Source organism: Podarcis erhardii (assembly GCF_964252035.2).
Source record: "Podarcis erhardii genome assembly, chromosome: 14".
In the NCBI taxonomy this organism is placed as follows: domain Eukaryota; kingdom Metazoa; phylum Chordata; class Lepidosauria; order Squamata; family Lacertidae; genus Podarcis; species Podarcis erhardii.
Window position 1 is genome coordinate 11,992,618 of NC_138503.1, and position 27,202 is coordinate 12,019,819.

The following is a 27,202-nucleotide window of genomic DNA, read 5'->3' on the forward strand; positions in this document are numbered from 1 at the left end:
TTTTTAAAGAGATTGCCTTCTATTTTTTTTTATCTCATAAAGGTCCATTAGGTCCAGTCGTGGCTGACTGGGGTTGCTGCGCTCATCTCGCTTTATTGGCCGAGGGAGCCGGCGTACAGCTTCCAGGTCATGTGGCCAGCATGACTAAGCCACTTCCGGCGAACCAGAGCAGCGTGCGGAAACGCCGTTTACCTTCCTGCCGGAGCAGTACCTATTTATCTACTTGCACTTCGTGCTTTTGAACTGCTAGGTTAGCAGGAGCAGGGACCGAGCAACGGGAGCTCACCCCGTCGTGGGGATTCGAACCGCCGACCTTCTGATTGGCAAGTCCTAGGCTCTGTGGTTTAACCCACAGCGCCGTTGCCCCAAACTGTGCAGCAGCTTACACATCTGTTAAATGAATAAACAACTTTTGCTCAGAGTAGACCCAATGAAATGCATGGGCATGACTCACTTAGCCCCATTAACTTCAGTGCGTCTACTTCGAGTACAACTTAATAGGGTACCGCCTGTGATCAGTGACTGGGCAAAATCTGGTCTGTGGATGATCACCTCTTGCCCTACTGAGTACTAACAGGGAGAAGGAATAGAAGAATTGTGTCACTGACATCTATTTATAACTTTCTCTTCAAGAAGATAATCTTCTGTTCTTTCTTTTTTTGTTACAGGCGCCACCAAAACGAACAAGATTATAAGGGTTCATACTGGTTAAAGGAGAGACCTGAAATTTGCAGTATTATAGGTGGTAACAGAATTAACTGGATATTTCCTAACAATACGACTATTTGGACTAATATAACAATAACAGCTGGTGTGGTATAGTGTTGAGGGTTTTGGACTGGGATTAGGGTTCAAATCCCCACTCAGCCACAAAGCACACCAGTCATTGCCTCTAAGCCCAGCCTACCTCATGGGCTAGTTGCGGGAATCAAAATGAGGAGGGGGTGAGGTAAAGGTAAAGGGACCCCTGACCATTAGGTCCAGTCATGACTGACTCTGGGGTTGCGGCGCTCATCTCGCTTTATTGGCCAAGGGAGCCGCATACAGCTTCTGGGTCATGTGGCCAGCATGACTAAGCTGCTTCTGGTGAACCAGAGCAGCGCACGGAAACGCTGTTTACCTTCCCACCGGAGCAATACCTATTTATCTACTTGCACTTTGATGTGCTTTCGAACTGCTAGGTTGGCAGGAGCAGGGACCGAGCAACTGAAGCTCACCCCATCGCGTGGATTCGAACCACCGACCTTTTGATCGGCAAGTCCTAGGCTCTGTGGTTTAACCCACAGCGCCACTCGCGTCATCTGCGGGGGGGGGGGGGGGGAGAACCATGTAAATAATAAAATAAACATTTTTTTTTGTCGTCCCCCCTTTCCTCCTTCTTTCCCTTCTCTCCTCTGCTCTTGCTAATGAATCTTTATTCTCTAATGTGCTAATGAATTTTCACTGTCAGATGGCTGATGAATTTCCTTACTTGCAGATGGTGGTGTGATGATTAATTTTATGCTCCTACAGTATATTAGCTTATATGTACCAAGTACTTATTTAACTATTTAATTTACAGTTTTGTTTCAATCCCCTTTAAGTGAGTGAGCAGAACTAGTTCTCTGAAAGGAAACGCACACAAAAAACAACACATTTTGGGCCCCCATAAACAGATTAAGGAAGCTGAGTCCTAACTAGAAGGGGAAAAGATGGGGAAATCTAGGAATATGAATCTTACATGGTAAAACAGGGATAGGGAATATGTTTCAGCCTGAGGGCCACAAGGAAAGAAGCATTCTCAGAGTTTAAATACACATTTCAGCCAGGCAAAAGCACTTGGGGGACAATGAAGTGTCAGTGAAGGCTATGGCTGGGGAGAATTCCAGGGCCAGACAGTGTCTTGGGGGCCACGTTTGGGCCCTGGGTCTGAGGTTCCCTGCACCTGTAGTCTTCAGGAATTGCAGACCTTTAAGAGATATGTGGGGGACGCAGGTGGCACTGTGGGTTAAACCACAGAGCTTAGGACTTGCCAATCAGAAGGTTGGCGGTTCGAATCCCCGCGATGGGGTGAGCTCCCGTTGCTCGGTCCCTGCTCCTGCCCACCTAGCAGTTCGAAAGCACGTCAAAGTGCAAGTAGATCAATAGGTACCGCTCCGGCGGGAAGGTAAACGGCGTTTCCGTGCGCCCTCTGGTTCGCCGGAAGTGGCTTAGTCATGCTGGCCACATGACCCAGAAGCTGTATGCCGGCTCCCTTGGCCAATAAAGTGAGATGAGCGCCGCAACCCCAGAGTCGTCCGTGACTGGACCTAATGGTCAGGGGTCCCTTTACCTTTTAAGAGATATGTGGCCATATGGAGAAAATGTGGGACAAGGTGGGAAAGAAATCTTAAACTAGGATCACAGTAGAAGAAAAGACAATGAATGGACAGGCAAAAAGGAGAAAAGATCAAAAGTTAGAAGGAGGAGGAACCTAGAATTTCCACAATAAAATACAAATGTAAAATAGCAGATGAAAGCAGTCTGTCACCCTTGTACAACAAATCCACTTTTATAGAACAAAATGGGACGTTTGCAGTTAGGAAAGTGATGGGGAAATCCACTGAAAAGCATTGGGCTGAATGAATGATTGATGGTACGACCTGAGGGCAAATCAGGATGGATGCTCCTTGTCATATAATTTGCCTCTAAACAGATCGGAATGAATGTTCAGGAAAGACCGGATGTGGTCCAATTGCCCGGCAAGCGTTGTACAAGCAAATCTGGATGAATGCTCATGTCATCTGGAGGAGTCCTTAATGGTAACACAGCACAGAGAGGCAAACTACCCCCAGGAATGCATTTGTTTCTTTAAAATGGAATGTGAGGATTACGAACCTCCGAGAGCAAAAGGGTCTTCTGCGGTTATTCAACTGCTCGGCAGAATCTATTTGCTGGAGAACAGCCTGCGGTGGCTTATGAAACTTTCCCCTCAATATGCTGCCCACATATTTTACAAAACACTTTTGAATTGTTGTGCGGCGCTAAGTCAATTCCTTTCAGCCAGGCTTCCCCTCCCTCCTAACTGCTTTGCTGACTCATGTGGCTGAATACTAACACAAAGTAAGTGTAGAAAAATAAATAAGAGGGTGATCAAAATGCAAACATGAGGAGGCACCCCCCCTTTTTTAATTGCCACCATGAAACATGAATAAACAACCATAAACCTCCCATAAAGCTTGGAGCTGCTCCCTTTTGAAGAAAGGTTACAAATTTGAGGCTTTTTGTTTGTTGAGAGAAAGGGCAAGTATCCCATGTGGGGAGAACACTGTTGAACTGGGTTCCAGCTTGCAGGCTTCCCATAGGCTGGGTTGCATCCTGCGAGAATAGATGCTGGCTGATGAGAATAGATGCTGGCTGATGACTTGGTCTAGAGTCTAGACCATGGGTAGGCAAACTAAGGCCTGGGGGCCGGATCCGGCCCAATCGCCTTCTACATCTGGCCTGCGGATGGTCCAGGAATCAGCGTGTTTTTACATGAGTAGAATGTGTCCTTTTATTTAAAATGCATCTCTGGGTTATTTGTGGGGCGTGCCTGGTATTTTCACATGAGTAGAATGTGTGCTTTTATTTAAAATGCATCTCTGGGTTATTTGTGGGGCATAGGAATTCGTTCATTCCCACCCCCTTCAAAATATAGTCCGGCCCACCACAAGATCTGAGGGACAGTGGACTGGCTCCCTGCTGAAAAAGTTTGCTGACCCCTGGTCTAGACTCTTTTAATGTTGCTTCCCTTCCAGGACTAACAACTGACTTCGGAGAGATTTCCAATGGCAACACAGTTTGTGTGACAGGGTTTAGAGGGAGAGCATTTACCGCCCCCCTCCTCTGTAGGCTGCAGTCCTGATTAAATGCTCTAGTATCAAAATTTTTTATTTTAATTTTATTTTTTTATTATTATTAGAATTTATATACCACATTATACCCAGGGGTCTCAGGGCGGTTCACAGAATAAAATCAAGATATAAAACCACAAAATACCTAATAGAAATAAAAACAACAACCCAATAGCACACCTCCCTCACACAAAAAAAAACACATTTTAAAAGGGCATAGGATGTAAATCGGATCTACAAAAGGCTTCGTTAAAAAGGAACGTTTCTGCCTGGCGCCTAAAGGTGTATAATGAAGGCGCCATGTGAACTTCCCTGAGGAGAGCATTCCACAGAGGGGAGCCACTGCAGAGAAGGCCCCGTTCTCATGTTGCCACCCTCTGGACCTCTCAAGGAGGTGGCATATGAAGAAGTCTTGCTCTGGTGAGCAACCTGGCTACTGAATTCTGCACCAGCTGAAGTTTCCGGACCGTCTTCAGAGGCTGATACATTAAATGCAAACATACAAATACACACGTCACCCCCTATATTTCTCACGTACAAGAGAAAGGTATCCGTACAAAAGAAACTCTGGTGAGGAAAATACTCTGTGGGGGGTAGGATCTTCAAAACAGCCTACTGTGGACTCAGCAACACATTTCTCCAGAAATGTCTGGGAGAACAATCACAAACATTGCTAGGACCACTGATATGCAGGGATGGGAGGGGGCGAGGTCAAATTCAGATTGTATTTTTGAAGGCGAACCAAAATAATTCTTCTTTCCTAGAAGAACGCACAAACCTGAACTCAGCCTTTCCAAGTTGCACTTGGATTTTACAGGGCTGTTCTCCAGCCAAGTAATGTGCATATATGTGTGTTGGGAGGGGGAAGGTGTAGAAAAAATTAGTTAAGTTTGGGAGAATAACATACAAAAAATACAGGATGGGTATTCTGTGGCACCTGTAAAAGGGCGACTGAAGTGAGCAGGTCAGTGCATCTGGCTGCTAACCAGAAGGTTGGTGGTTCAAGCCCACCCAGGCTTATCAAAAAATAGATAAGTTGGGGAGAAGAATAACATACAAAAATACAGGATGGGCGAGTGGCACTGTGGGTTAAACCACAGAGCCTAGGACTTGCCAATCAGAAGGTCGGCGGTTCGAATCCCCGCGATGGGGTGAGCTCCCGTTGCTCAGTCCCTGCTCCTGCCAACCTAGCAGTTTGAAAGCATGTCAAAGTGCAAGTAGATAAATAGGTACCACTCTGGCGGGAAGGTAAACGGTGTTTCCGTGTGCTGCTCTGGTTCGCCAGAAGCGGCTTAGTCATGCTGGCCACATGACCCGGAAGCTGTACGCCGGCTCCCTCGGCCAATAAAGCGAGATGAGCGCCGCAACCCCAGAGTCGGCCACGACTGGACCTAATGATCAGGCATCCCTTTACCTTTACCTTTTTTGTGGCACATGTAAAAGGGCGAGTGAAGGTATCAGGTCAATGTGTCTGGCTCCTAACCAGAAGGTTGGTGGTTCAAGCCCACCAAGGCTTATCACGCTTCCAGCTCTATAATTCTATGATTCTACGGTTCATACAGAAGAGGGTGATAAACCACTGGCTCTGCCGATGTTCCTGAACACCAGCTCCCATTAAGACCCAGCCAGCACGGCCAGTTTTCAGCTAGGATGGGTGTTGAAAGGACAGGGGTTCGCCACCCCTCTACTAGAATTGCTGGATTCACAGACTCACAGAATTGTAGAGTGATTCTGGCCATCTAGTCCAACCCCCTGCAATGCAGGAATCTTTGGCCAAAACATGGGACTTGAATCCACAACCCTGCATTGAAGAGTGGAATGCTCTACCAACTGAGCTACCGCCAAGTGGATTGTCACCCCCCCCGAAAAAACCCCCTTTGCAGCTGGCAAACAAGATGCCAAAGTCGAGTGGAATTTAACTAAGCACTTTTTAAATTTATCCCAATAACTTAAACATAGCTCTCTAGAGGGACACGCCATGCCAGGAAAGGAAATTCTTACACATGGGGAGGGAAATTCGGTAAAGAAAAGCCGCAAGTGCCCGTTCTGCGTAAGAGAAAGACATAATTCGAAACTGGTTTCAATTACAATCCGCCCCCCCCCATTCAAAAAAAAGATGAGAATGCTGGTCATAAAGCATGTTAAACGGTTTAAAGAAAAATGATTTCTTAGGCATTGCAAATTAGATAATAAAAAGCACTGGACAAAACAAATAAATTATGCCGTGGCTTTAGAGCCTTAGTTATGATAATAAATAACGTATAAATCCGATACTGTGTTTACTGGCAACGTTTTTCTTCCCTTCCCCCCCTTCCCCCCCGGCCCTCTGATCAAGATGAGATGATCCATCATATAATTTAATCACCGTCATCATCATCGCCGTTTTTCGTGCCAGAAGGAAAGAGACAAAAATTGCTCGGAAGGCTGAGGCTGACAATGGGCAGAATCCTGGGACAAGGCAGATAATGGGTTGAGACAACTCTGCTGCTGTGTGCAGACTCTGTCTAGGCTTCCAGCTGTCAGGCTGTCACAGGCTTCATGCCCATGGACTTTGGCTGAAGTTCTCCCAAACCCGTGTGTGTGTGTGGGTAAGGGGTGGTGGCGGTGGGTGGCAGGGCACGGGGCCAGGATGAAGCCATTCCAGCTCCGAGATGCGATGCAGCTGAAACGCTAATTACATGCAAGCTCTCCCCGACTTACACAGCAATTTTGTAATTTGAGCACCGGGTTTCGTAAGGGCAGGAGAAGCGCCGTAACATAAGGCTTCTCCTCCCTCTCTTGTGCCTGTGTGCGCGCGCGCACACACATACACAAAAACCGTAAGCTCTTTTCAGATACCACGCTTCACACTTTGCTGGGACAGCGTGGGTGTTGCTGGGTTAGCAAATACGCAAAGCGTATCATGATATATGCTACGGTTGCCTAAGCATCTCTTAGCCACGCTTTAGCAGAGGCAAGAGGCAATTTTAAAACAAGAGACACATGCCAATCGAAAGCAGAGCTGGATGGGGTCAGGTCTGGCTCTCCACCCTTGAAACACTTTGCTGTCATTTTCCTGGGTGGCAATCAAGAACCCCCACGTGCAAAATCTGCATTAGGTAGAGCCAAGCTACACAGTAAGTGCTTGCTTTTAAAAGGGTGCTTACAGGCACCCTTTACCTGGGAAAAGTAGCTATATGGGATAGCAGACTCTCCAAATGTCCCTATCTTCCAGGAACAGTCCCAGATTTACAGAAGCTGTCCCAGTTTCTGATTTGATCCCGGAATGTCCCGCTTTTCCTTAAGACGTCTCTATCTGCATTGGAGAACTGTTGGAGGGTATGGAGTTACGTGACCCCCCCCCCCCAAGCCAAGGTGATAAGTAACTATCCCCCATTGTTCTACCCGGACACTGAGGTCCAGCGCCGAGGGCCTTCTGGCAGTTCCCTCCCTGCGAGAAGCCAAGTTACAGGGAACCAGGCAGAGGGTCTTCTCGGTGGTGGTACCCACCCTGTGGAACGCCCTCCCACCAGAGAACAACAACTACCAGACTTTTAAAAGACATCTGAATGCAGCCCTGTTTAGGGAAGCTTTTAATGTTTGATGCATTATTGTATTTTAATATTTTGTTCGAAGCTGCCCAGAGTGGCTGGGAAAGCCCAGTCAGATGGGTGGGGTATAAATAATAGAATTATTATTATTAAAGAGCATGTCTCTATTTTCATCGGAGAAAATGTTGGAGGGTTCGGGATTCTCTGTCTGTTCCCTGGCACTCTCCTCAGCCCATTCCCGCCAGGTCAGAACCCCTCACTGATCCTGCTCCACAAACTGTTCTGGGAGAGAAATAACGCCTCTTGCTTGCCAAGAAGAATGAGGAGGTGTGTGTGTAAAAATCTGTCTTTTGCGTGACTGGAATGCAGCCTCCCGTACAAAGTCATCCACCCCCCCATAGCTGCTGGCAAGGAATATTGCAGGTGACACAGGTGAGCTAGGAGAAGCAGGAGCCCAGGTGTTTCTGGCAGGAGACAGACGCCTTGAAGCTGGCACTCCCACGAAAGTGTCGGGTATGTGGTGATGCAGTTTTACGCGGTGGGTGCCTTTCCAGAGGTTTGATATAGGGCAACAGCTTCCTTAGGCTCAGGCAAGCAAACTCCACAAGCCAAGGTGAGCTTTTGAGGTCGAGGTCTCAAGCCACTCCATCAGAAGAAGAGTTTGGATTTGATATCCCTTTTTATCACTACCCGAAGGAGTCTCAAAGCGGCTAACAATCTCCTTTCCCTTCCTCCCCCACAACAAACACCCTGTGAGGTGAGTGGGGCTGAGAGACTTCAGAGAAGTGTGATTAGCCCAAGGTCACCCAGCAGCTGCATGTGGAGGACCGGGGAAGCGAACCCAGTTCACCAGATTACGAGTCCACCGCTCTTAACCACTACACCACACTGGCTCCAGCTGGTGGAACTACCTGCCAAGGTATCTAGCTGGGAGACTGTCTAGCTGCCGCCTCTGCATTCGCTGCTGTGGTAGTGGTGTTTCGTAGTGGCATAGTGGGGGGGAGCATGGGGGCCGTGGCTCAGGGCACAAACTTCTGATGGGGCACAACCAGGGGCCCCCACACAGGTGCCGGCTTCCATGAATATCCTCACCCTTCCCTGGCAAACGGTGAGAGGGTGCAGACAGAGGGACACAGGCGAGGGGCAACCCCAGCGTGGCCTGGCCCATGCTCTTCTCCCTGGGCGTCAGGGAGATTTGCCTGCCAAGGGCCGCGTCGGCCAGCCAGGCTCCCCCCTGCCCACAGGAAGGCAGGCAGTGCAGCTTGGTCCCACGTGGCTCAGGTGCAGGGGTGTTTAGGTGGCATCGGCGGGTTGTCTGCCCCGGGCTCCAGCAACCCATGCTATGCCACTTGTGTTTCACATGCTGCTGCCTTGGTGGATGACCCTGCAGAGGCATCACAGCTTCCAAGGGTGGGCCAACTCACACTCCTTGCTCCAGGCCACAGAGTGATGCATGATGGGGATGAGGGGTTTCAATATCTGTGTGATTGGGTGTTGCTGGCACCACACGTGTTTGTTCTGGCTGTCGTCCTGGAGCATGTGCTGTGTGCTTGGGTCCCTGATTGGCTGCCCTGAGGTGGGCGGGGCCGATGGGCCTGCCAGGAGCCGTGCGTGTGGATTGTGCGGTGCGGCAGAATTGCTGGACTTGGGTACAAGTTCTGCGGCACTTGTAGCTCCTCGGATGCTGTGGATTTTGCACTGACGGATCTATCTCCCTGCTTTGGGCTCCTCTGTAAATGAACAAACTGCAATCCATGCTGCCTTTCTGCCAAAGCACTCAAGGCCGTGTGCAATTTCAGATAATGGCTTCTACTCTGAGAGACACGATGTAAAAGTGTGGGTGGCTGGGAAGGAACGGGAAGAGAAGAGGAAATTAAGCAAAAGGCGGGTGCCACATCTTTCATGCGCTTACATAAGAAAAGCATGTCATGGTCAGGAGTAATGTTCAGAGCTGGGAGTCAATTCTAGGGCAGGAAGAGTCAAATGGCAGGTGGGCTCAACCAGGTTTGTCCTGCCATTTGTTTTGGAGTTTTGGTTGCCATGGAGTGCTTAGGGGAAAGGACGATTTGTTGTTGTTGAAAAGAAATATGAGAGAGAGCGAGAGAGAGAGAGAGAGAGAGAGCGAGCGAGCGAGCGAGAGAGCACTAGCTTGTGCCTGGGAAGCTGCTAAAGAGCCACAATATGGATAGTCACATTTTCCTCAAGGATGCCCTTGAAAACAATGTTGGGTCAGGATACTGCCCTGTTCCCAGGGGCATCCTGTGCCAGGAACGCAATGCAGCTTAGCCATCATGAAGCGGTGGCAAGGTTTTTCGTTGAAGGAAAAGAAGAAAAGTCCTTTTAGAGGCCATCCAAAAACCAGAGGTCCTTAATGTTTGTCCACTCTGGGCATTAATGGGTCAGATAAGCTCCGCTGGATCCAGCCCATCTAGTCCAGCATCCTATTCACACAGCAGCCAACCTGATGACTCCTGGAAGCTCACAAACATGAGGTGAAGCAACAGAAATTCTCAACAACTGGTATTCAGAGGCATTCTGACAGCGCAACATAGCCACCGCAGCTAGTAGCCGTTGATAGCACTAACCTCCACGAATTTGCCTAAAACTCTTTTAAAGCTATCTGAGTTGGGAGCCATCACTAGTTCTTGAGGAAGTGAATTCCATGCAATGTGTGAAGAAGTCCTGTCCCGAATCTTCCAATATCCAGCTTCGTTGGTACGCCCCTAGTTCTCCTATTAGGAGAGTACAGTCATACCTTGGTTCTCAAACTGAATCTGTTCCAGAAGTCCGTTCGACTTCCGAAAACGTTCGGAAACCAAGGCTTCCGAAAACGTTCGGAAACCAAGGCTTCTGATTGGCTGCAGGAGCTTCCTGCACTCAATTGGAAGCCGCAGAAGCTGCGTCGGCTGTTCGGCTTCCAAAAATAGTTCGCAAACCGGAACAGTCACTTCAGAGTTTGAGGCGTTTGGGAGCCAAAATGTTCGAGAACTGAGCTTTTCAAAAACCAAGGCATGACTATAGGAGAAAAGGACCTCCTTTCTTCACACAGTGCAGACGATTTTCCAGGGGAGGGGGCATTTTTGCCACACCCAAAACCTTACGAAATCTGGCACGGCTGAATACAGTGGTACCTCGGGTTAAGTACCGTATTTTTCGCTCCGTAAGACGCACCAGACCACAAGACGCACCTAGTTTTTGAAGGAGGAAAACAAGAAAAAAATATATTCTGAATCTCAGAAGCCAGAACAGCAAGAGGGATCACTGCGCAGCGAAAGCAGCAATCCCTCTTGCTGTTCTGGCTTCTGAGATAGCTGCGCAGCCTGCATTCGCTCCATAAGACACACACATTTCCCCTTACTTTTTAGGAGGGAAAAAGTGAGTCTTATAGAGCAAAAATACGGTACTTAATTCGATCCGGAGGTCCGTTCTTAACCTGAAACTGTTCCTAACCTGAAGCACCACTTTAGCTAATTGGGCCTCCTGCTGCCGCCGCGCCGCCGGAGCACGATTTCGGTTCTCATCCTGAAGCAAAGTTCTTAACCTGAAGCACTATTTCTGGGTTAGCAGAGTCTGTAACCTGAAGCGTATGTAACCTGAGGTACCACTGTACTTCAGCCTGACACCAAAGAAGACTTAAGATGCACAAAAGGAGCAATGCTCATGAGAAGCCTGCACGTGCGCGTCTTGTATCCTCAAGTCACTTGGGAGGCTCTTAGGCTAATCCACCTCTGACCTCGCAGGCTAAAAGCCTCCAGCATCTGACAGAGGAATGCTGCTCTCAGTCTCTCGGCCTATGGGCTCCTACATATTGAGCATTCCTCTGGATTTGCTTGCACAAAAGTTTCCGTGAAAGTTAGATTATATCCAGTCTTCCTTGAGCATTCATTTCTGACCTGCTTACAGGGCAGTTGGACGACAAGCACAGTGCCGGGTTTACGTATAAGCTAAACAAATTATAACTTAGGGCCCCACTCTCTTGGGGGCCCCCAAAAATTAAAGGGAAAAAAACCTGGATGTACAGTTCCAAAATATAAGATAAAAAACAAATAAAATAAAACCTACATACAGCAACAGTGTTTTGTGTTGTGTAGGCTCCTATTTGTTATGTGCAAATGACTTTAGATACCTATTAGATCCATAAATTACCTAATAATAATAATAATTATAAATTTTATTTATACCCCGCCCTCGCTAGCCAGAGCCGGGCTCAGGGCGGCTAGCAGCATTAAAATTACAGTAAAAACATAACAACAACAACAACAACAATAACGATAACAATAATAATAACCAATTTAAAATACAGGTTAAAATGCAATTTAAAATGCAGCCTCATTTTAAAAGTAGCCCATAGATCAAAACCATAAGGGGAGGGAAACATAAGGGTCAGACTGAGTCCAAACCAAAGGCCAGGCGGAACAGCTCTGTCTTGCAGGCCCTGCGGAAAGATGTCAAGTCCCACATAGAGCATATATTCAACACAAAAAACAGTGACAATTTGCTGTTGACAAAGGACAGCTGGACATATAAAGGGCCCCATTACCTTCAGTAGCTGAGGGCCTCATCAAACCTAAATCCGGCCCTGGACGAGTATCGTTCACCCCGACTCGTTTGAAGGGTGCTTACAGAACTTCCCATTAACGTTTCATTCATCCCAACAATTTTGGGTGCATTTTCCTTGCCACTTTCCAAACCACAAAAAGTTTTTTATTGCGCAGATTTGATGACATGACGTTTGAATCCACTTTAGCTCTCCAAACCTGTGTTCCCGAACCCCTCCCTCCTAGTGACTCTGCCACGGTAGTTCTGGCTATTACTCCAGAAACCAGCTCTCAGGGATCTTTTTGTCCCTTTTTTCTGTTTTTGCCTTCAAGCAGTGACTGACAGCATAACAATCAAACATTCCCAGAAACCCGCGTATTGTACTGAGTATAGTAAAGACGTGGGCGAGCAGAGAGCAGAGTAAAAAACCTGCTCTCAGAGAAACCTGCTGTGTGGTGGCAAACGAATAACAAGCAGTTAGCAAAACCATTACTTTATTTTATTTCAATGAAGGAAGAGTAAAACGATTTAACAACATGTGCTGCTCCAGACTAAATAAACACTTAAGGGTCAAACCGGACATGACATTAAGTTGTTGTTGTTGTTGTTGTTGTTGTTGTTGTTGTTGTTGTTGTTGTTGTTAATTTGTTATTGTTAATTTGTTGTTGTTGTTGTTGTTGTTGTTGTTATTGTTATTGTTGTTGTTGTTGTTATTATTATTATTATTATTATTATTATTAATTTAATTTATATACTGCCCTATCCCCAGAGGTTTCAGGGCGGTTCATGGGGGGAAAAACCAAAATATAACACCACAAAATATATAATCAAAATGTAAACAAAAACCCAATAACTTCCTCCCCTGAAAAAACCCTATTTTAAAAGGGCATAGGATGTCAATCGGATCAACCAAAGGCCTAGTTAAAAAGGAATTTTGCCTGGTGCTTAAAGGTGTGTAGTGAAGGCGTCTGGCGAACTTCCCCAGGGAGAGCATTCCACAGATAGGGAGCCACTGCAGAGAAGGCTCCATTATTGTGTTGCCACCCTCTGGACCTCTCAAGGAGGTGACGCATGAAGAAGAGTCTCAGAAGATGATCTCAGGGTCCGGGGTAGGTTCATATGGAAAGAGGCGGTCCTTGAGGTATGGCGGTTCTGAGCCATTTAAGGCCTTATAGGTCAAAACCAGCACTTTGAATTGGGCCCGGAAACTAATTGGTAGACCAGGATCGGTGTAATATGCTCAAACCATCTTGAGCAACCTGGCCGCTGAATTCTGCACTAGCTAAAGTTTCCGAACCATCTTCAGAGGCAGCCTTACATATAACGCATTGCAATAATCTAGCCTTGAGGTTACCAGAGCATAGACAACAGTAGTTAGGCTATTCCTGTCCAGATAGGGGCGTAGCTGGGTCACCAGCCAAAGCTGATGGAAGGCACTCCAGGCCACTGAGGCCACCTGAGCCTTGCGCAACAGCAAAGGATCCAAGAGGACCCCCAAGCTACGAACCGGCTCCTTCGGAGGAACTGTAGCCCCATCAAATGGATGCAAGCGCCCACCCATCTGGTCTAGGGAACAACCCACTAACTGCCTCTATCTGGATTGAGTTTCAGCCTGTTGGCTCTCATCCAGTCCATTACCGAGGCAAGACACTGGTCCAGCACTTCCACTGCCTCACCTGCAGACGTAAAGAAGAAATAGAGCTGAGTGTCATCAGCATACTGCTGACAACGTACTCTGAACCTCCGGATAACCCCATCCATTACTTTCATGTAGATGTTAAGCAACGTGGGGAACAGGATTGAGCCCTGTGGAACCCCACATTGAAGGTCTGACAGGGCTGAAAAGCATTCCCCAAGCAACACCGTCTAGGAACCACCATCCAAGTAGGACTGGAACCACCGCAAAGTGGTGTCACCCACCCATAGTTCAGATAGCCACTTCAGAAGGACACCATGGTTGATGGTATTGAAAGCCTCTGAGAGGTCGAGGAGAATTAACAGGGACATGTTTCCCTTGTCTCTCTCTCAACAGAGGTCATCATGCAAGGCGACCAAAGCAGTTTCTGTGCCAAAACTGGGCCTAAACCCCGAATGAAATGGATCCAGAAACTCAGTTTCTCCCAAAGGCGCCTGGATCTGGTCTGCGACCACTCGCTCCAGAACCTTGCCCAGAAAAGGGAGATTAGCAACTGGCCGGTAGTTAGTTAGGTTTTCCGAATCCAGGGAAGGTTTCTTAAGGAGTGGTTTTACCACTGCCTCCGTCAAACAGGCAGGGACCACCCCCTCTCATAAAGAGGCATTGAACACCCCCCCGACCCAGCCAGCTGTTCCCTCCCTGCTGGTTTTTATCAGCCAAGAGGGGCAAGGGTCCAGGGTGCAAGCAGTCGTCCTGACCGATCCAAGCCCCTTGTCCACATCCTTGAGCATTTAACAGGCAAGATTTAAGATATGCAAAGATCAATTGGGTTGTAGCAGGCAGAGAGGTCCTGCTGAGGTCCTAAGGAAAACTGTGCCTGGTAGTTGTATTGAGAGGCAATCTCCCATTGGCACCATGCTGGTGGGTGGCAAAAATGGGAGGGGGAAATGGCGTGAGTGTGGGACGGACCGAAATCTGAAGAGGAGGAAGGGGAGAAAAGCTCTCTGCAAGTGAGGAGTTTAGCCCTTCAGAAAGAGCTACCTCTTCCTTCCTTCTTCAGTCATCCTTCCTAGGAAACCCTAGGAATTTTCTCTGAGGGGAACAAGTGGTCTACTAACAAGCCTCAGCATCCTTATCCAATCACAGTTCCCAGGATCCTTTGCAATAAGCCACAACTGTTTAAAGTGGGGTGCTACGTCATTAAATGTACAGTGTCAACGGGGCTTTACAGCTCCAGGCTCCAGTCCCAAAGCTCTCTGAATCTTCATTGTGTGGTTCAAACAATAAGACTGTGTGACAGGATGAATATATTTCCCCCTCTAGTATTATTATTATTATTATTAGTAGTAGTAGTAGTAGTAGTAGTACAGTGGTACCTCAGGTTAAGTACTTAATTCGTTCTGGAGGTCCGTTCTTAACCTGAAACTGTTCTTAACCTGAAGCACCACTTTAGCTAATGGGGCCTCCCGCTGCCGCCGCACCGCCGGAGCATGATTTCTGTTCTTATCCTGAAGTGGAGTTTGTAACCTGAAGCGTATGTAACCTGAAGCGTATGTAACCCGAGGTACTACTGTAGTAGTAATAGTATTAATTTTATTTCTATACTGCCCTATACCCAAAGGTTTCAGGGCGGATCACATAAAGTATATCTTTAACTGGAAGAACACACTCGCTTTTGGTTATGCAGCCGGTGGGCAGCCGGTAATGGCAGAGTGAAGGCCCAATTGTGGGACAGAGCCAACACTAAAGTACAATAGCAGTGTGTGTACGTCTATGTGTTTGAATGCTTGCTATGGAAATTGTAGTGTCACGAGTACCTATTTTCATCTTTGAAATGTCAGAAAGCCTGCTACGCATGCAGAGGTACCATGACAGACCCAACAGGGAGATTTTATGAGAAATTCTTTCCCACTGCCAATGTGTTAACAGTGACTCATTTGATTTGTTCACTACACAGGGAACTGACCTGGGAGGAAAAACACATTTCTCCATCCGCTGGCTTTCCCCCCAACCTTATCTGTTTTCCATCCATGGAAAACAGCTGGTTTATAGTCTCTCTGTGAAACAGAGTTCCGTCGTCGCACCATGCCCATGCCCACTTTTCATCTGTTCCAAATTAGCTGGAAGAGTCAGAATACTACCCATGATAAAGGATTTAGCACCAGTGGAATTTGCTCTTCCTTGGGGATGTTTATCACAAGCTTAGGGAAACACTAGAGTACAATTAGTGAGATCTCAACTATTTCCACTATTGAATTCAATGGGGTTTACTCCCAGGCAAGTAGGGTTAGGATTGCAGCCTAACCAATGTTTAAATTCATGGACACAACTAACTGGGGCCCATTCATGTCAATGGGGATACTCTGAGTAGGACTTAGCAGGATACAATCCTAAGAGAAAGAATCAGGCTTTCATTTCTTATTTATTTAAGGCATGTTTCTTTTTCTTGTTGTTTAGATGAGTCCATTTATTGGCGCAAATGTTTATTTAGCTAACAACAAACCGCCTTTCTAAATCTGAATCCTTGCAATTGACAGTGTCTTAGCCATATGCAAGATGTTTTTTTGCCCTACAAGGGAGTTCTCAACATTTATCTGTAAGTGTAAAGAGTCCCTTCTTTGGTCACCTACGGTGAGTAAGAATCACTCTCAGGGAGGAGGCAAAGAAGGTGAAGACATCTTTTTTATCCTACATCTTTTGAGACTTTATGAAGGTGAAGAAAAAGAGTCTAAATGTACCGGAAGTCGGTTTTTGTTTTGTTGTTAACTTTCAACACTTCTTTTCTGGGCCCTGAAAAGAAAAGAAAAACTGCAATATCTGCAATATGAGAAACTGCACACCAATTCAAATCAATGGCCCATATAACCCAAAAGTGTCAACACTGAATCGAGATGGAGGGCCAAAATGTGACTTTGGTGCAATTTTGCCCATTTTTTGGCATAGGTTCAGCTGCCTCTCATTGCCAAACTCAGCATGAGAGTTCCTGAGGTGGAGCCACAGCTTTTATCAACGTTTGGGTGCTGGGCGCCATTTTGAATCAAGTTGGTGGACCCAAATGTGAATTTATCCATTTTTCACAAAGTTCTGGCTGCCTCTTAAGATATTCTCGCCAAACTCAGCACAAGGGTTCCAAGGCGGCGGTGGGGGGGCTGTTTTAGTTGCTGTCTGGGTGTTGAGTTCCATTTTGAATCAAGATGGAGGACCAAAACATGGTTTCGGCGGACTTTGCCCAAATTTTGGCGTGATGGGTCAAAACTCACAAATTGTACTACCCTTTTAAAACTCACAATATTCAACAAATTCCCGGGCAGTGTTAAACACCCCTCACTAGTAGGAACTATAACAAGGTGGTGTGCAACATAACAATAACACAACAATAACATTGGTAAAAACATTAATAACAATAAAAACAAGTATCCAAACTTGGAGTAGAGCCACTGAAATAAATACACCCGAGATAGTCATGCCCATTAATTTCAATGGGTCTACTTTGAGTAGGACTTGCGCTGGATTAAACCCACTGGTTAAAAGAAAGAGAAACATTCCAAAGACCTGTCTGAACAATACATTTTAAAAAAGTAAATAGGGATTATTCCTGCTGAACGTCTATTGGCAAGGAGTTCCACAGGGCAGGGTTTGCCATGCTGAAGGCTCAGATCCTGGTAAAGGATGACTGAACCTCAGGGGCATTGGGGAGCACCAAAAGTCTTCCACCAGAAGATCTCAGTGATGAAGATGGAACGTGAAGAACCAATTTGCCTAAATTGTTTAAGGCTTTGTGAATTAACACAAGAACTTTGTGTTACAGTTGGCAACCAGTGAAGCTCTCCCAGCAAAGGGAGTGACATGTTGCTGGTGACCTGATCCTTTGAGGATCCTGGCCGCTGGCTTCCACACTAGTTGCAGATTCTGGACCAGATTCCACTGCAGTCTATAACCTTGTCTTTTATTCTGGGCTGTCAACATCTAACAAAATGGCAAGCACATGGAGAGCCTTTAAATCAGGGGTTGTCAACCTGGCTCCTACCGCCCACTAGTGGGAGTTTCAAGATTCTAGGTGGGTGGTAGAGGGTTCTACGGCTCAAGCTGAATCCTCCTTACATCGAGCACTGGTGGGCGGTAAGGAAATTTTACCATCAATAAAGATGCATTAGTGGGCGGTAGGTATTAAAAAGGTTGACTACCCCGCTTTAAATGGTGGCCAGTGCATTGGTAACCTTAGAACTAGACTACTGCAACATGCTGTGGTGGGGGGCTATCCTTGTACCTGGTTTGGAAGTTGCAGCTTGCACAAAACTCATCTGCTAGGGTGCTTAGCGGGGAACCCAGTTCTACACCAGCATCGAAAGATCTGCACTGGCTGTCTGTTATACAGTGGTACCTCGGGTTATGATCTTAATTCGTTTCGGAAGTCCGTTCTTAACCTGAAGCATTCTTAACCCGAGACGTGCATTCCCTACATAGGCCTCTCATGGCTCCGGAAGAGGAATTGCATTTGTATCCCGGGGCAAAGTTTGCAACCCGGGACACCTACTTCCAGGTTTGTGGAGTTCGTAACCCAAAGGTTTGTAACCCAAAGCGTTCGTAACCCAAGGTACCACTGTAGTGACATGGACCGACACTCAGGCTGGTTGAAGCCTTGTAGAAGACAAAACCACCCCAAGTTAGCTATGCTCTTGTTAAACACAATCTTCACTAATCCACCTTCACAACATATCTGAGGGCACTTGCACATCACACCCAACTGCGAGACACCCTTTCAGTGCCAATGAGCCAAATCCCCAACATTATAGCCCAGTTTGTACAGCAAGAGAATCTTGATCTCAGGGCTGCAGGTTCAAGCCCAGCTTTGGGCAAAAGCTTCCCGAATTTCAGAGAGTTGGACTAGATGAGTGTCCTAGTCCCTTCCAACTTTACAATTCTATGAGCAGCCTTTGTAGTAGGCCAGCTTCCTTTAGAGTCGGTCCTAGAATTGCTCATTTCAAACTCTTGGCTGACTTAAAGGTAAAGGGACCCCTGACCATTAGGTCCAGTTGTGGCCGACTCTGGGGTTGCGGCGCTCATCTCGCTTTATTGGCCAAGGGAGCCGGCGTACAGCTTCCGGGTCATGTGGCCAGCATGACTAAGCCGCTTCTGGCAAACCAGAGCAGTGCACGGAAACGCCATTTACCTTCCCGCCAGAGCGGTACCTATTTATCTACTTGCACTTTGACATGTTTTCGAACTGCTAGGTTGGCAGGAGCAGGGACCGTGCAATGGGAGCTCACCCCGTCACGGGGATTTGAACTGCCGACCTTCTGATCGGCAAGTCCTAGGCTCTGTGGTTTAACCCACAGCGCCGCCTGCGTCCCCACCTTGGCTGACTGACACCTTGCTTTATTCCTTTAGTGCAGCATCGTCCTCAGCGTTCAAAATTCACCAGGCGCCAGGGTGCCGGGATAGAGGCGTCTGACGTCTCCACCATCTGGAGGTCCATGCCTGGGGATCCTTGGAACCCTGACTGTTTTCACACACTGGCAACACATCCTGTATAATTCCACCCATTATATTTTATCTGCCCAATCAGACTGAATTTCAGAAACAAAAAAAGTTGTATTGAAAAATACGGCTTTTGGGCTGCCTGGCCCCCAAATGGCGACTAGACATTCCATGTTGGTGACTGCAACCCTGGTTTAAGGAGCCATTTCTCACCTAGCTTATATATATCTGAGTTTCTAGCACTGCCACAAGGCCATAGCTGACTGGCAACATCAACTTTGCATGCATAAGGTCTCAGATTCCATTCCTAGCATCTCCAGGTAGGCTGGCACAGACCTCCATTTGAAACCCTGAAGAGCCACTGCCAGCCAGTGCATGCAGCACTGAGCTATATGGACCAATGGTCTGACTCTCTAGAAAGGCAGCTTTCTAAACCCCACATGTTTATTATTACATTTCTATCCCACCTTTTTTCTCCAAGGAGTTGGAGGTGGTGTACATAGTTATCTCGGCCTCCTCATTTAATCCCCACAACAACCCTGCAAGGTAGGTCACTGACTGAGCTTTGCGGCAGAGGGGGGATTCGAACCCTAGTCTGCCAGGTCCTAGTCCAGCCCTCTAACCACTACACCACACTGGCACGTGGATGATCGACATGACCAACTGGGAGTGGGGGAAGACTACCTCAGTCAGGCTGCAAGGCACCCAAATCATGGAGTAAGCATGGAGAGGTTTTGAGGGCAAGGATGGCTAATCTGCGGCTCTCCAGGTGTTGCAGGACTCCAAAGGTCACCAGCCACAGCCAGCAAGGCTCAGGCATGAGGGAAGCTGCAGTCCAGTGAGATCTGAAGGACTGTAGGTTCCCCAACTGCCTAAGCGGTCAGATTCAGAACAGGTTACATGAAAGCAGGCGGTTGTAGGGAGTCTCTCTCAAACTGCCAAGGAACTGCCAACATCCCCCACATCTGGAATCACAGAATTGTAGAGTTGGATGGGACCCCACGAATCATTTAGTCCAACCCCTGCAGGGCAGGAAGCACAGGTAAAAAAATTGGCACAAGAAGTGGGGCTTCCAGGCACCTCTCAAACAAATGCTGACACTGCTCAGGGATAGAGCAGATGTTTCGGATGTCTCCTTGCCTGATGCCGGTCAGTGCAAGACAATACTCAGTTAGATGGAACAATGGTCTGAGTCTGTTTAAGGCTTCTTCTCCCTTTGTTGCTTGTGCCTAAGTTGTGAGGTACAACACGAAGCAGCAACTTCCAGCCAGGGAACATATTTGTGGTGTTGTTGTTGTTGTTGTTCTTAAAAACCCCCACTACCACCCATCTTCTTTCCAAACAGTCCAGGGCAGCACACATTTTCCACATCACAACAGCCCTGCAAAGTAGGCCAGGCAGAGACATTGTGACAAGCCGAGGCTCACCCACTAAGCTTCATAACTGAGTCGGGATTTGAATCCAGGGTTCCATATTAGGTACAAAGTAGGTAGCTCAGCCTGGATAGCTCGGCTGGTTACAGCATGGTGCTGATAACGCCAAGCTGGGTGGGACATATTCCTGCCATGCGAGGGGTTGGACTAGAGGATCTTCAGGGTCCCTTCCAACTCTACAATTGTGTGATTCTATGAGATTGCCATGCAGTGATGGTCACCGACCTGAATGGCTTTAAGAGGGGAACAGACACGTCAAGGCTTCAATGGCTGCTACGGTCATGAAGGCTATGTTCCCCCTCCATTGTTAGTAGAAGTAGAAGAAGAGTTTGGATTTGATAACCCGCTTTATCACTACCCGAAGGAGTCTCAAAGTGGCTAACATTCTCCTTTCCCTTCCTTCTCCACAACAAACACTCTCTGAGGTGAGTGAGGCTAAGAGACTTTAGAGAAGTGTGACTAGCCCAAGGTCACCCAGCAGCTGCATGTGGAGGAGCGGGGACGCGAACCCGGTTCCCCAGATTACAAGTCTACCCCTCTTAACCACTACACCACACTGGCTTTATGCCTCTGTAGAAGGGACTTTTTATCATATGTGGTGGGAAGGTAAAGAAGTTAAAAAATATTGGGAAATGATATATAATGAACTGAAGAAAATGTTCAAAATGACATCTGTTAAAAAACCAGAAGCATTTTTGTTAGGGATTGTAGGACAAGACCTGCCAAGGAAAATAAAGAATTAATTTATGTATGCAACAACAGCGGCAAGAGTCTTGATAGCACAAGGATGGAAGAAGAATGAGGAAACCCCCTACAAAAGAACAGTGGCAAGAAAAACTGATGGATTATGCAGAACTGGCTAAATTGACATACAAACTACGAGATAAGGACAACTGTGACTTTAAACAAGAACGGGAACTTTTTACAAATTACTTTAAAAGACAACAAAATGAATTGGACTCCTTGGCAGGTTTTGAATAAACACACACAAATTTATTGATTGATTACATGGCTGATAGATAACGTAGGAGTTGCATAATTTTATAACATGCAGAGAATAATATGTGTTGAGAAATCAGAGAGAGGAGCTCAGGGAAGTCTCTGGGGGAGGTGGGGAGGTTTTGGGGATGGAAAAAGGGGGAAAATAATGAATATGATATGTTTTGATAAGTTGTTATGTTGAAATTGCTGCTGTTCCACCAATTGCATATCCGGCAGAAATTCATTCTGGAGGCAACGGGTTGCTCACATATCAGAATATATCCTCCTGTTAACACAGCCTCCACCCCGTCCTTTCAAAACCCTCTGTCACCGCGCCACTAATAACAACACCGTGCCTCTCTGAGCATGCACAGAGTACGTTCCTCCTCCCAACCCAGCCGCCAAAGACCATGCAGGAACTCGGAAGAGATGCAACCTTCCACAGAAGACCCGCCCACGTCCAACTGAACGCGGTGGTGATGGATATGATTCATTCAGGGTGCAAAAGAGACGGGGGTAAAGGTACGAGTGCCGCTTCCAAGCCCCTCTTCTTTCTAGCAATAACCCGACCCCCCTCCCTAGATCTTCCCAGTTTGCGGTGGCTTGGAAGCGGGCAAGGAAAGGCGCGCGCCCCAGCGCCAAATCAACTGCCTGCCCTTTTCCTCCCTGGTCCTCCCTCGTGGCAGCAGCCCGGGCTAGGCAAGAGCCTCCCTCTCTTCCCAAAAAAGTGTCGGCCTCTTTCTCTCTCTTTTTTTACCTGCTGAAGAAACCAGCTCCCCCTCGCTCAGCTCTCCGGAATCCGAATCCATGGTGGCGCGGCGGAGCAGCTGCCCGGGTTCCGCGTCTCCAAGAGCGCAAACGCCTCGTCTCGGCCGCTTGCGAGAAGTCGGGCGCCCAGATTACTTGGAGAAGGAGGGAGGGACAAGGAAGGCGGTCCGGTTCGGTCCGCCTCCTCCTCCTCCTCCTCCTCCCAGCCCAGTGCCGGGTCAGCTCCGCCACATGCAGTAGCAAACCGCCGCCGCCGCCTCCTCCTCCTTTTCCTAGCAGCGAAACGCGTCGGGCTGCTGGCACAGGCGGAGCCAAGAGGCTGGCCGGCCGGCGGCGCTGGCTCGTCTTTTTTTTGAGGGGCAGCCTGGGGAGGGGAGAAGGAAGAGGGGCTGGGGGTGGGGGAAGAGCTCAAGAAGCAGGAACAGTATTTTCTCCCTGGTTCTCCTCGCTGCCCCTTGATGTGAGATCCAGCTGGATCGCTTTCCAGCAACTCCCTCCTCCTCTCTCTGGGCGTCTCCACATTACTTCCCCGTGCATTCCCTTATACCGAGCGCGTAACTCAAAGGATTGGGAGGACCCGAGGATCGCGCTCCCTCGTGGGGAACCTTTGTGGGGCGGCGGGGGGTGGGGAGAAGAGAGATGCCAGTGGAGGGATGGAGGGGCCATAGGTGTGCAAGGGAGGGCAGAACTTAAAAGGCAGGCCAGCGAGTAAGAAGCAGAATAAGCCGTGCAGGGGACTTGAGAGCGCGGAGCAAAGGCCAGTGGGGTGTGTGGTCTGGGGTCAATGGTGCAAGTAAGGAGTCAAAGAGCTTGCTGGATCAGGCCCATCTAGTCCAGTATCCTTTTTCTCACAGTGGCCAAGCAGATGCTTCACTGGGAAACCTGCAAGCAGGATTCAAGCACAAGCACCCTCCAACATTTCTCCAGTGAAAACAGAGAGATTGCCCCAGCCACTCTGAGCAGCTTCCAACATATATAAAAACATAGTACAGTGGTACTCTGGTTAAGAACTTAATTCGTTCTGGAGGTCTGTTCTTAACCTGAAACTGTTCTTAACCTGAAGCACCACTTTAGCTAATGGGGCCTCCCGCTGCCGCTGCACCGCCGCTGCACAATTTCTGTTCTCATCCTGAAGCAAAGTTCTTAACCTGAGGTAATATTTCTGGGTTAGCGGAGTCTGTAACCTGAAGCATATGTAACCCGAGGTACCACTGTAAAACTTTTTAAAAACCTTCCCTATACAAGGCTGCCTTCAGATGTCTTCCAATGGTTGTGTAGTTACTTAACTTCTTGCCTCGGGGGTTGCATAACTCCATACACACCCTCCCACATTTCTCTGATGAAAATAGGGACATCCAAAGGAAAAGCGGAGGGACGTGGGTGGCGCTGTGGGTTAAACCACAGAGCTTAGGACTTGCTGATTGGAAGGTCGGCGGTTTGAATCCCCACGACGGGGTGAGCTCCTGTTGCTTGGTTCCTGCTCCTGCCAACCTAGCAGTTCAAAAGTACGTCAAAGTGCAAGTAGATAAATAGGTACTGCTCCGGCGGGAAGATAAACAGCGTTTCCGTGCGCTGCTCTGGTTCGCCAGAAGTGGCTTAGTCATGCTGGCCACAAGACCCAGAAGCTGTACGCCAGCTCCCTCGGCCAATAAAGCGAGACGAGCGCCGCAACCCCAGAATCAGCCACGACTGGACCTAATGGTCAGGGGTCCCTTTACCTTTTAAGGAAAAGTGGAGCATTCCGGGGTCAAATCAGAAACTGGGACAGCTTCTGTAAATCTGGGACTGTCCCTGGAAAATAGGGACACCTGGGGGTCTGAGCACAAGAGCACTTTCTCCTGTGGTTTCCAGCAACTGGTAATCAAAAGCATTGCTGATTCCAAGTTGAGCATAGCGAAGATAGCCCTCTCCTCCAGGAATTTCTCTAATCCTCTTTCAATGCTATTGAGGTTGGTAGCCAGCCCTGCTGAGCAGGTTCCAGAGTTCAGCTGTGTGCTGTGTGTAGGAGCACTTTTCCTTCCCTCTCTGTCTGATGCTCTGCTTTGTGTCAGTTGCTTAAGCAGCCAAAATGGTACCACCTGCACACTCAACAGTGAGGAGCAGCCTAGAACCTGGTAGGGAGGAGAATGGGGTGTGTGTGCAAATTAGAATCAGTTGGTCCTGCCTGTTGTTGGCTTTGGCTCCACCTGCTGTTGGCATCTTAGCCTTCCAATCTCGATGGTCGGTTGCCACTGCCAGGGACACCATTGTTCTTCTTCCTTCTTTTCAAAGCGTAGCTCCGCATGTCCAAAGGCAAGTGAGCAGAGCAGGATATTAGTCACCATAGCATTTCAATGATTTGCAGGGAGCAAAGTGCTGATCTCAATTTGTTAAGACTTTAATGACTGCGCTGGGGCTAAAGAGGAAAACATACTGTAAACCAAACGCTAATAATTAGGACTTGCTGGTTCCATAAGTGCTTTTGATTTGCTGTCCTGATGCTGGTGCACGGAGATTTCTGGTCCAGACCAAGCTCTCCACATGAACCAAAGCAAGTGTTAACAGCTGCTAATGACAATTAACACCATTGATTTAACTTCATGATGATGATGATTATTCTCTCTCTTTCTCTCTGTGCTTTTTAACCAGAATGACTTCACAATTCAAGGTGATTCATGACAAGAGTGGCCAACGTTTTAAAAAACCACCTCCTGTGTTGGGACTTTTAACAGGAGCTTAATTTGCAGACCTTAGCTGGTGATGATGGGAGATACTTATCTCCATTCCGCAGTGGTGTAACATGGGTTGCAAGACAAGTATTGTGCCCTGTAACATATGACAGCACCGGTGTGGCAATTGCAGCCCACCCAACTCCTGGATCACCTCCCCACCCATTTCTTCCTTTTCACCTTGCATTAAATGCAGATCACAGCAACTATCCCCCCCATATAAACAGCCCAACAAAATATGTGCCTTTCACCTGATGGAAGAAGCGAAGGAAATAAAGCACGGCAGTGCAATTGTGAGACCACGGTGGGTGGGATTTGAGGCGTTCCCTGCCTCTTGAGAGAGGCACAGACTGAGGGGGACGGCATGCTATTTTTTTATTTTGAAATTTTGTGCCCCTAATACTTTTTCACCTGGGGCAACCACCCCCGTGCCCCTGTGCACACACTACACAACTGCCATGCTGGGAAAAGTTTCCCTTCTTAGTTTATACCATCCTGAATTACTATGGAAGGCCCAAGTATAGTCCAGGGAAGGGGGTTATTTGGTCAGGTAGGAGCAGAACCACCATCCTACACAGCCCCGCTCACTACTGTGATCCAGAAGGATGTCACAGTTGGTGACCTCAGAAGCTGCTCAAAGATCCAGGAGAACCAAGAGGAGTGTGCTCCTTCCTACTCCTGTCCTGTTAGAGCAGCGGTTCTCAGCTTGGTCACCAGATGTTGTTGGACTACAACTCCCATCATCCCTGAGCTCTGGCCTTGCTAGCTAGGGATGATGGGAGTTGTAGTCCAACAACATCTGGGGACCCACAGGTTGAGAACCTGACATCAGTCAGGGCAATCAGGCCATTTCAATGCCAAAACGGGGCCTTATGCCAGACTGAAATGGGTTTGGATAGATAATCAGCTTCATCCAGGTATCCCTGAAGTTGCCTGGCAACCAGTTTCTCCATCACTTTGCCCAGACATGGGATGGCTTGCTCTTATAAGTCAAGATGGGCAAAGGTCAATAGAACAACAATTGGCTACACACTTGTAGGTGCCCTGTCCACACCCTCAGGTTGCAACAACTGAATCTGATCCTAAGTGAACTGGGGATCCTGTGAATGGTGAGGGTAAAGGGTGCAGAGAGTTGCTAGGAGACCCCTCTTCCCCTTCCGAGACTACAATTCCCAGAGTGGTTTCATGATCCAACTCTCTTCACAGGGAACACTGGGGATGGTATGCCTTTGAGGGGATTTCCTAACAACTCTCAGCAGCCTTAACAAACTACAGTTCCCATGATTCTTTGGGGGGAGCCATGGCTGTTTAAAGTGCCCTGATATTGCTTTCAGTGTATAGTGCTTTCATCTTTATTTGAAGATAAAGTTGCTTACCCAATGTATGACAGCAAGCATCTGAAGAGTTAGTTGTTCTGGTGTTTGGATCTTTCTAACCAATCCACTCACTAATCCAGGCTTCGTCAACTTTGGTCCTCCAGATGTTTTTGGCCTACAACTCCCATGCTCCCTAGCTAGCAGGACCAGTGGTCAGGGATGAGGGGAATTGGAGTCTCAAAACATCTGGAGGGCCGAGATTGAGGAAGCCTGCACTAATCCGTCTCCCCATCATGGGGAAGAATGCGACCAGGTAATCCGTCTGTCTTCTCAGTCTGCTGCCTAGGTGCTGCAAATGGTTGCTGGGCAACTTCAGAGTTCCTGTTCTCTCCCCGCATGGTTGTCTCTAAATGAAACCTGGGGCTACACAGCCATGAATGTAGAAGACACCTTCAGCATGAGGCTCTTAATCGCAGGTTGTGGGTTTGAGCCCCATGCTGGGCAAAAAGATTCCTGAATTACAGGGGGTTGCATCTGTGTGATCCTTTCTGACTCTATAATTCTAGCATTCTATGGAAGATCAAAGCAAGACACAGGGTCACCCTTGGTCTCTACTTGTCATGCGTCATGGGACGCAGGTGGCAGGTGGCAGGTGGGACGCAGAATGTTTTCTAAACTACTGAGCCTCTTGGGCCCGCCGATCAGAAGGTTGGAGGTTCAAATCCCTGCGACGTGGTGAGCTCCCGTTGCTCTGTCCCAGCTCCTGCCAACCTAGCAGTTCGAAAGCCCACCATTGCAAGTAGATAAATAGGTACCACTGTGGCAGGAAGGTAAACGGCATTTCTGTGCGCTCTGGTTTCCATCACGGTGTTCCGTTGCACCAGAAGCGGTTTAGTCCTGCTGGCCACATGACCTGGAAAGCTGTCTGTGGACAGACGCCGGTTCCCTTGGCCTGAGAG

General features: G+C 48.0%; 1 protein-coding gene and 1 long non-coding RNA gene across 2 annotated transcripts in view; one reads left to right on the plus strand and one right to left on the minus strand.

Moving 5' to 3' along the window:
* The window catches only part of TNFAIP8L3 (TNF alpha induced protein 8 like 3), a 54,922-nt gene extending 32,221 nt beyond the window's left edge, over positions 1-22,701 (minus strand). Inside the window, exon 1 of the mRNA XM_081839347.1 lies at positions 22,209-22,701. Within this exon, the coding sequence (XP_081695473.1) occupies positions 22,209-22,260 (52 nt within the window). The 5' untranslated portion in view covers positions 22,261-22,701. The remainder of the gene's footprint in view (positions 1-22,208) is intronic.
* The window catches only part of LOC309328947, a 340,017-nt gene that overhangs the window by 22,804 nt on the left and 290,011 nt on the right, over positions 1-27,202 (plus strand). The gene's annotated exons all lie outside the window — the stretch shown is intronic.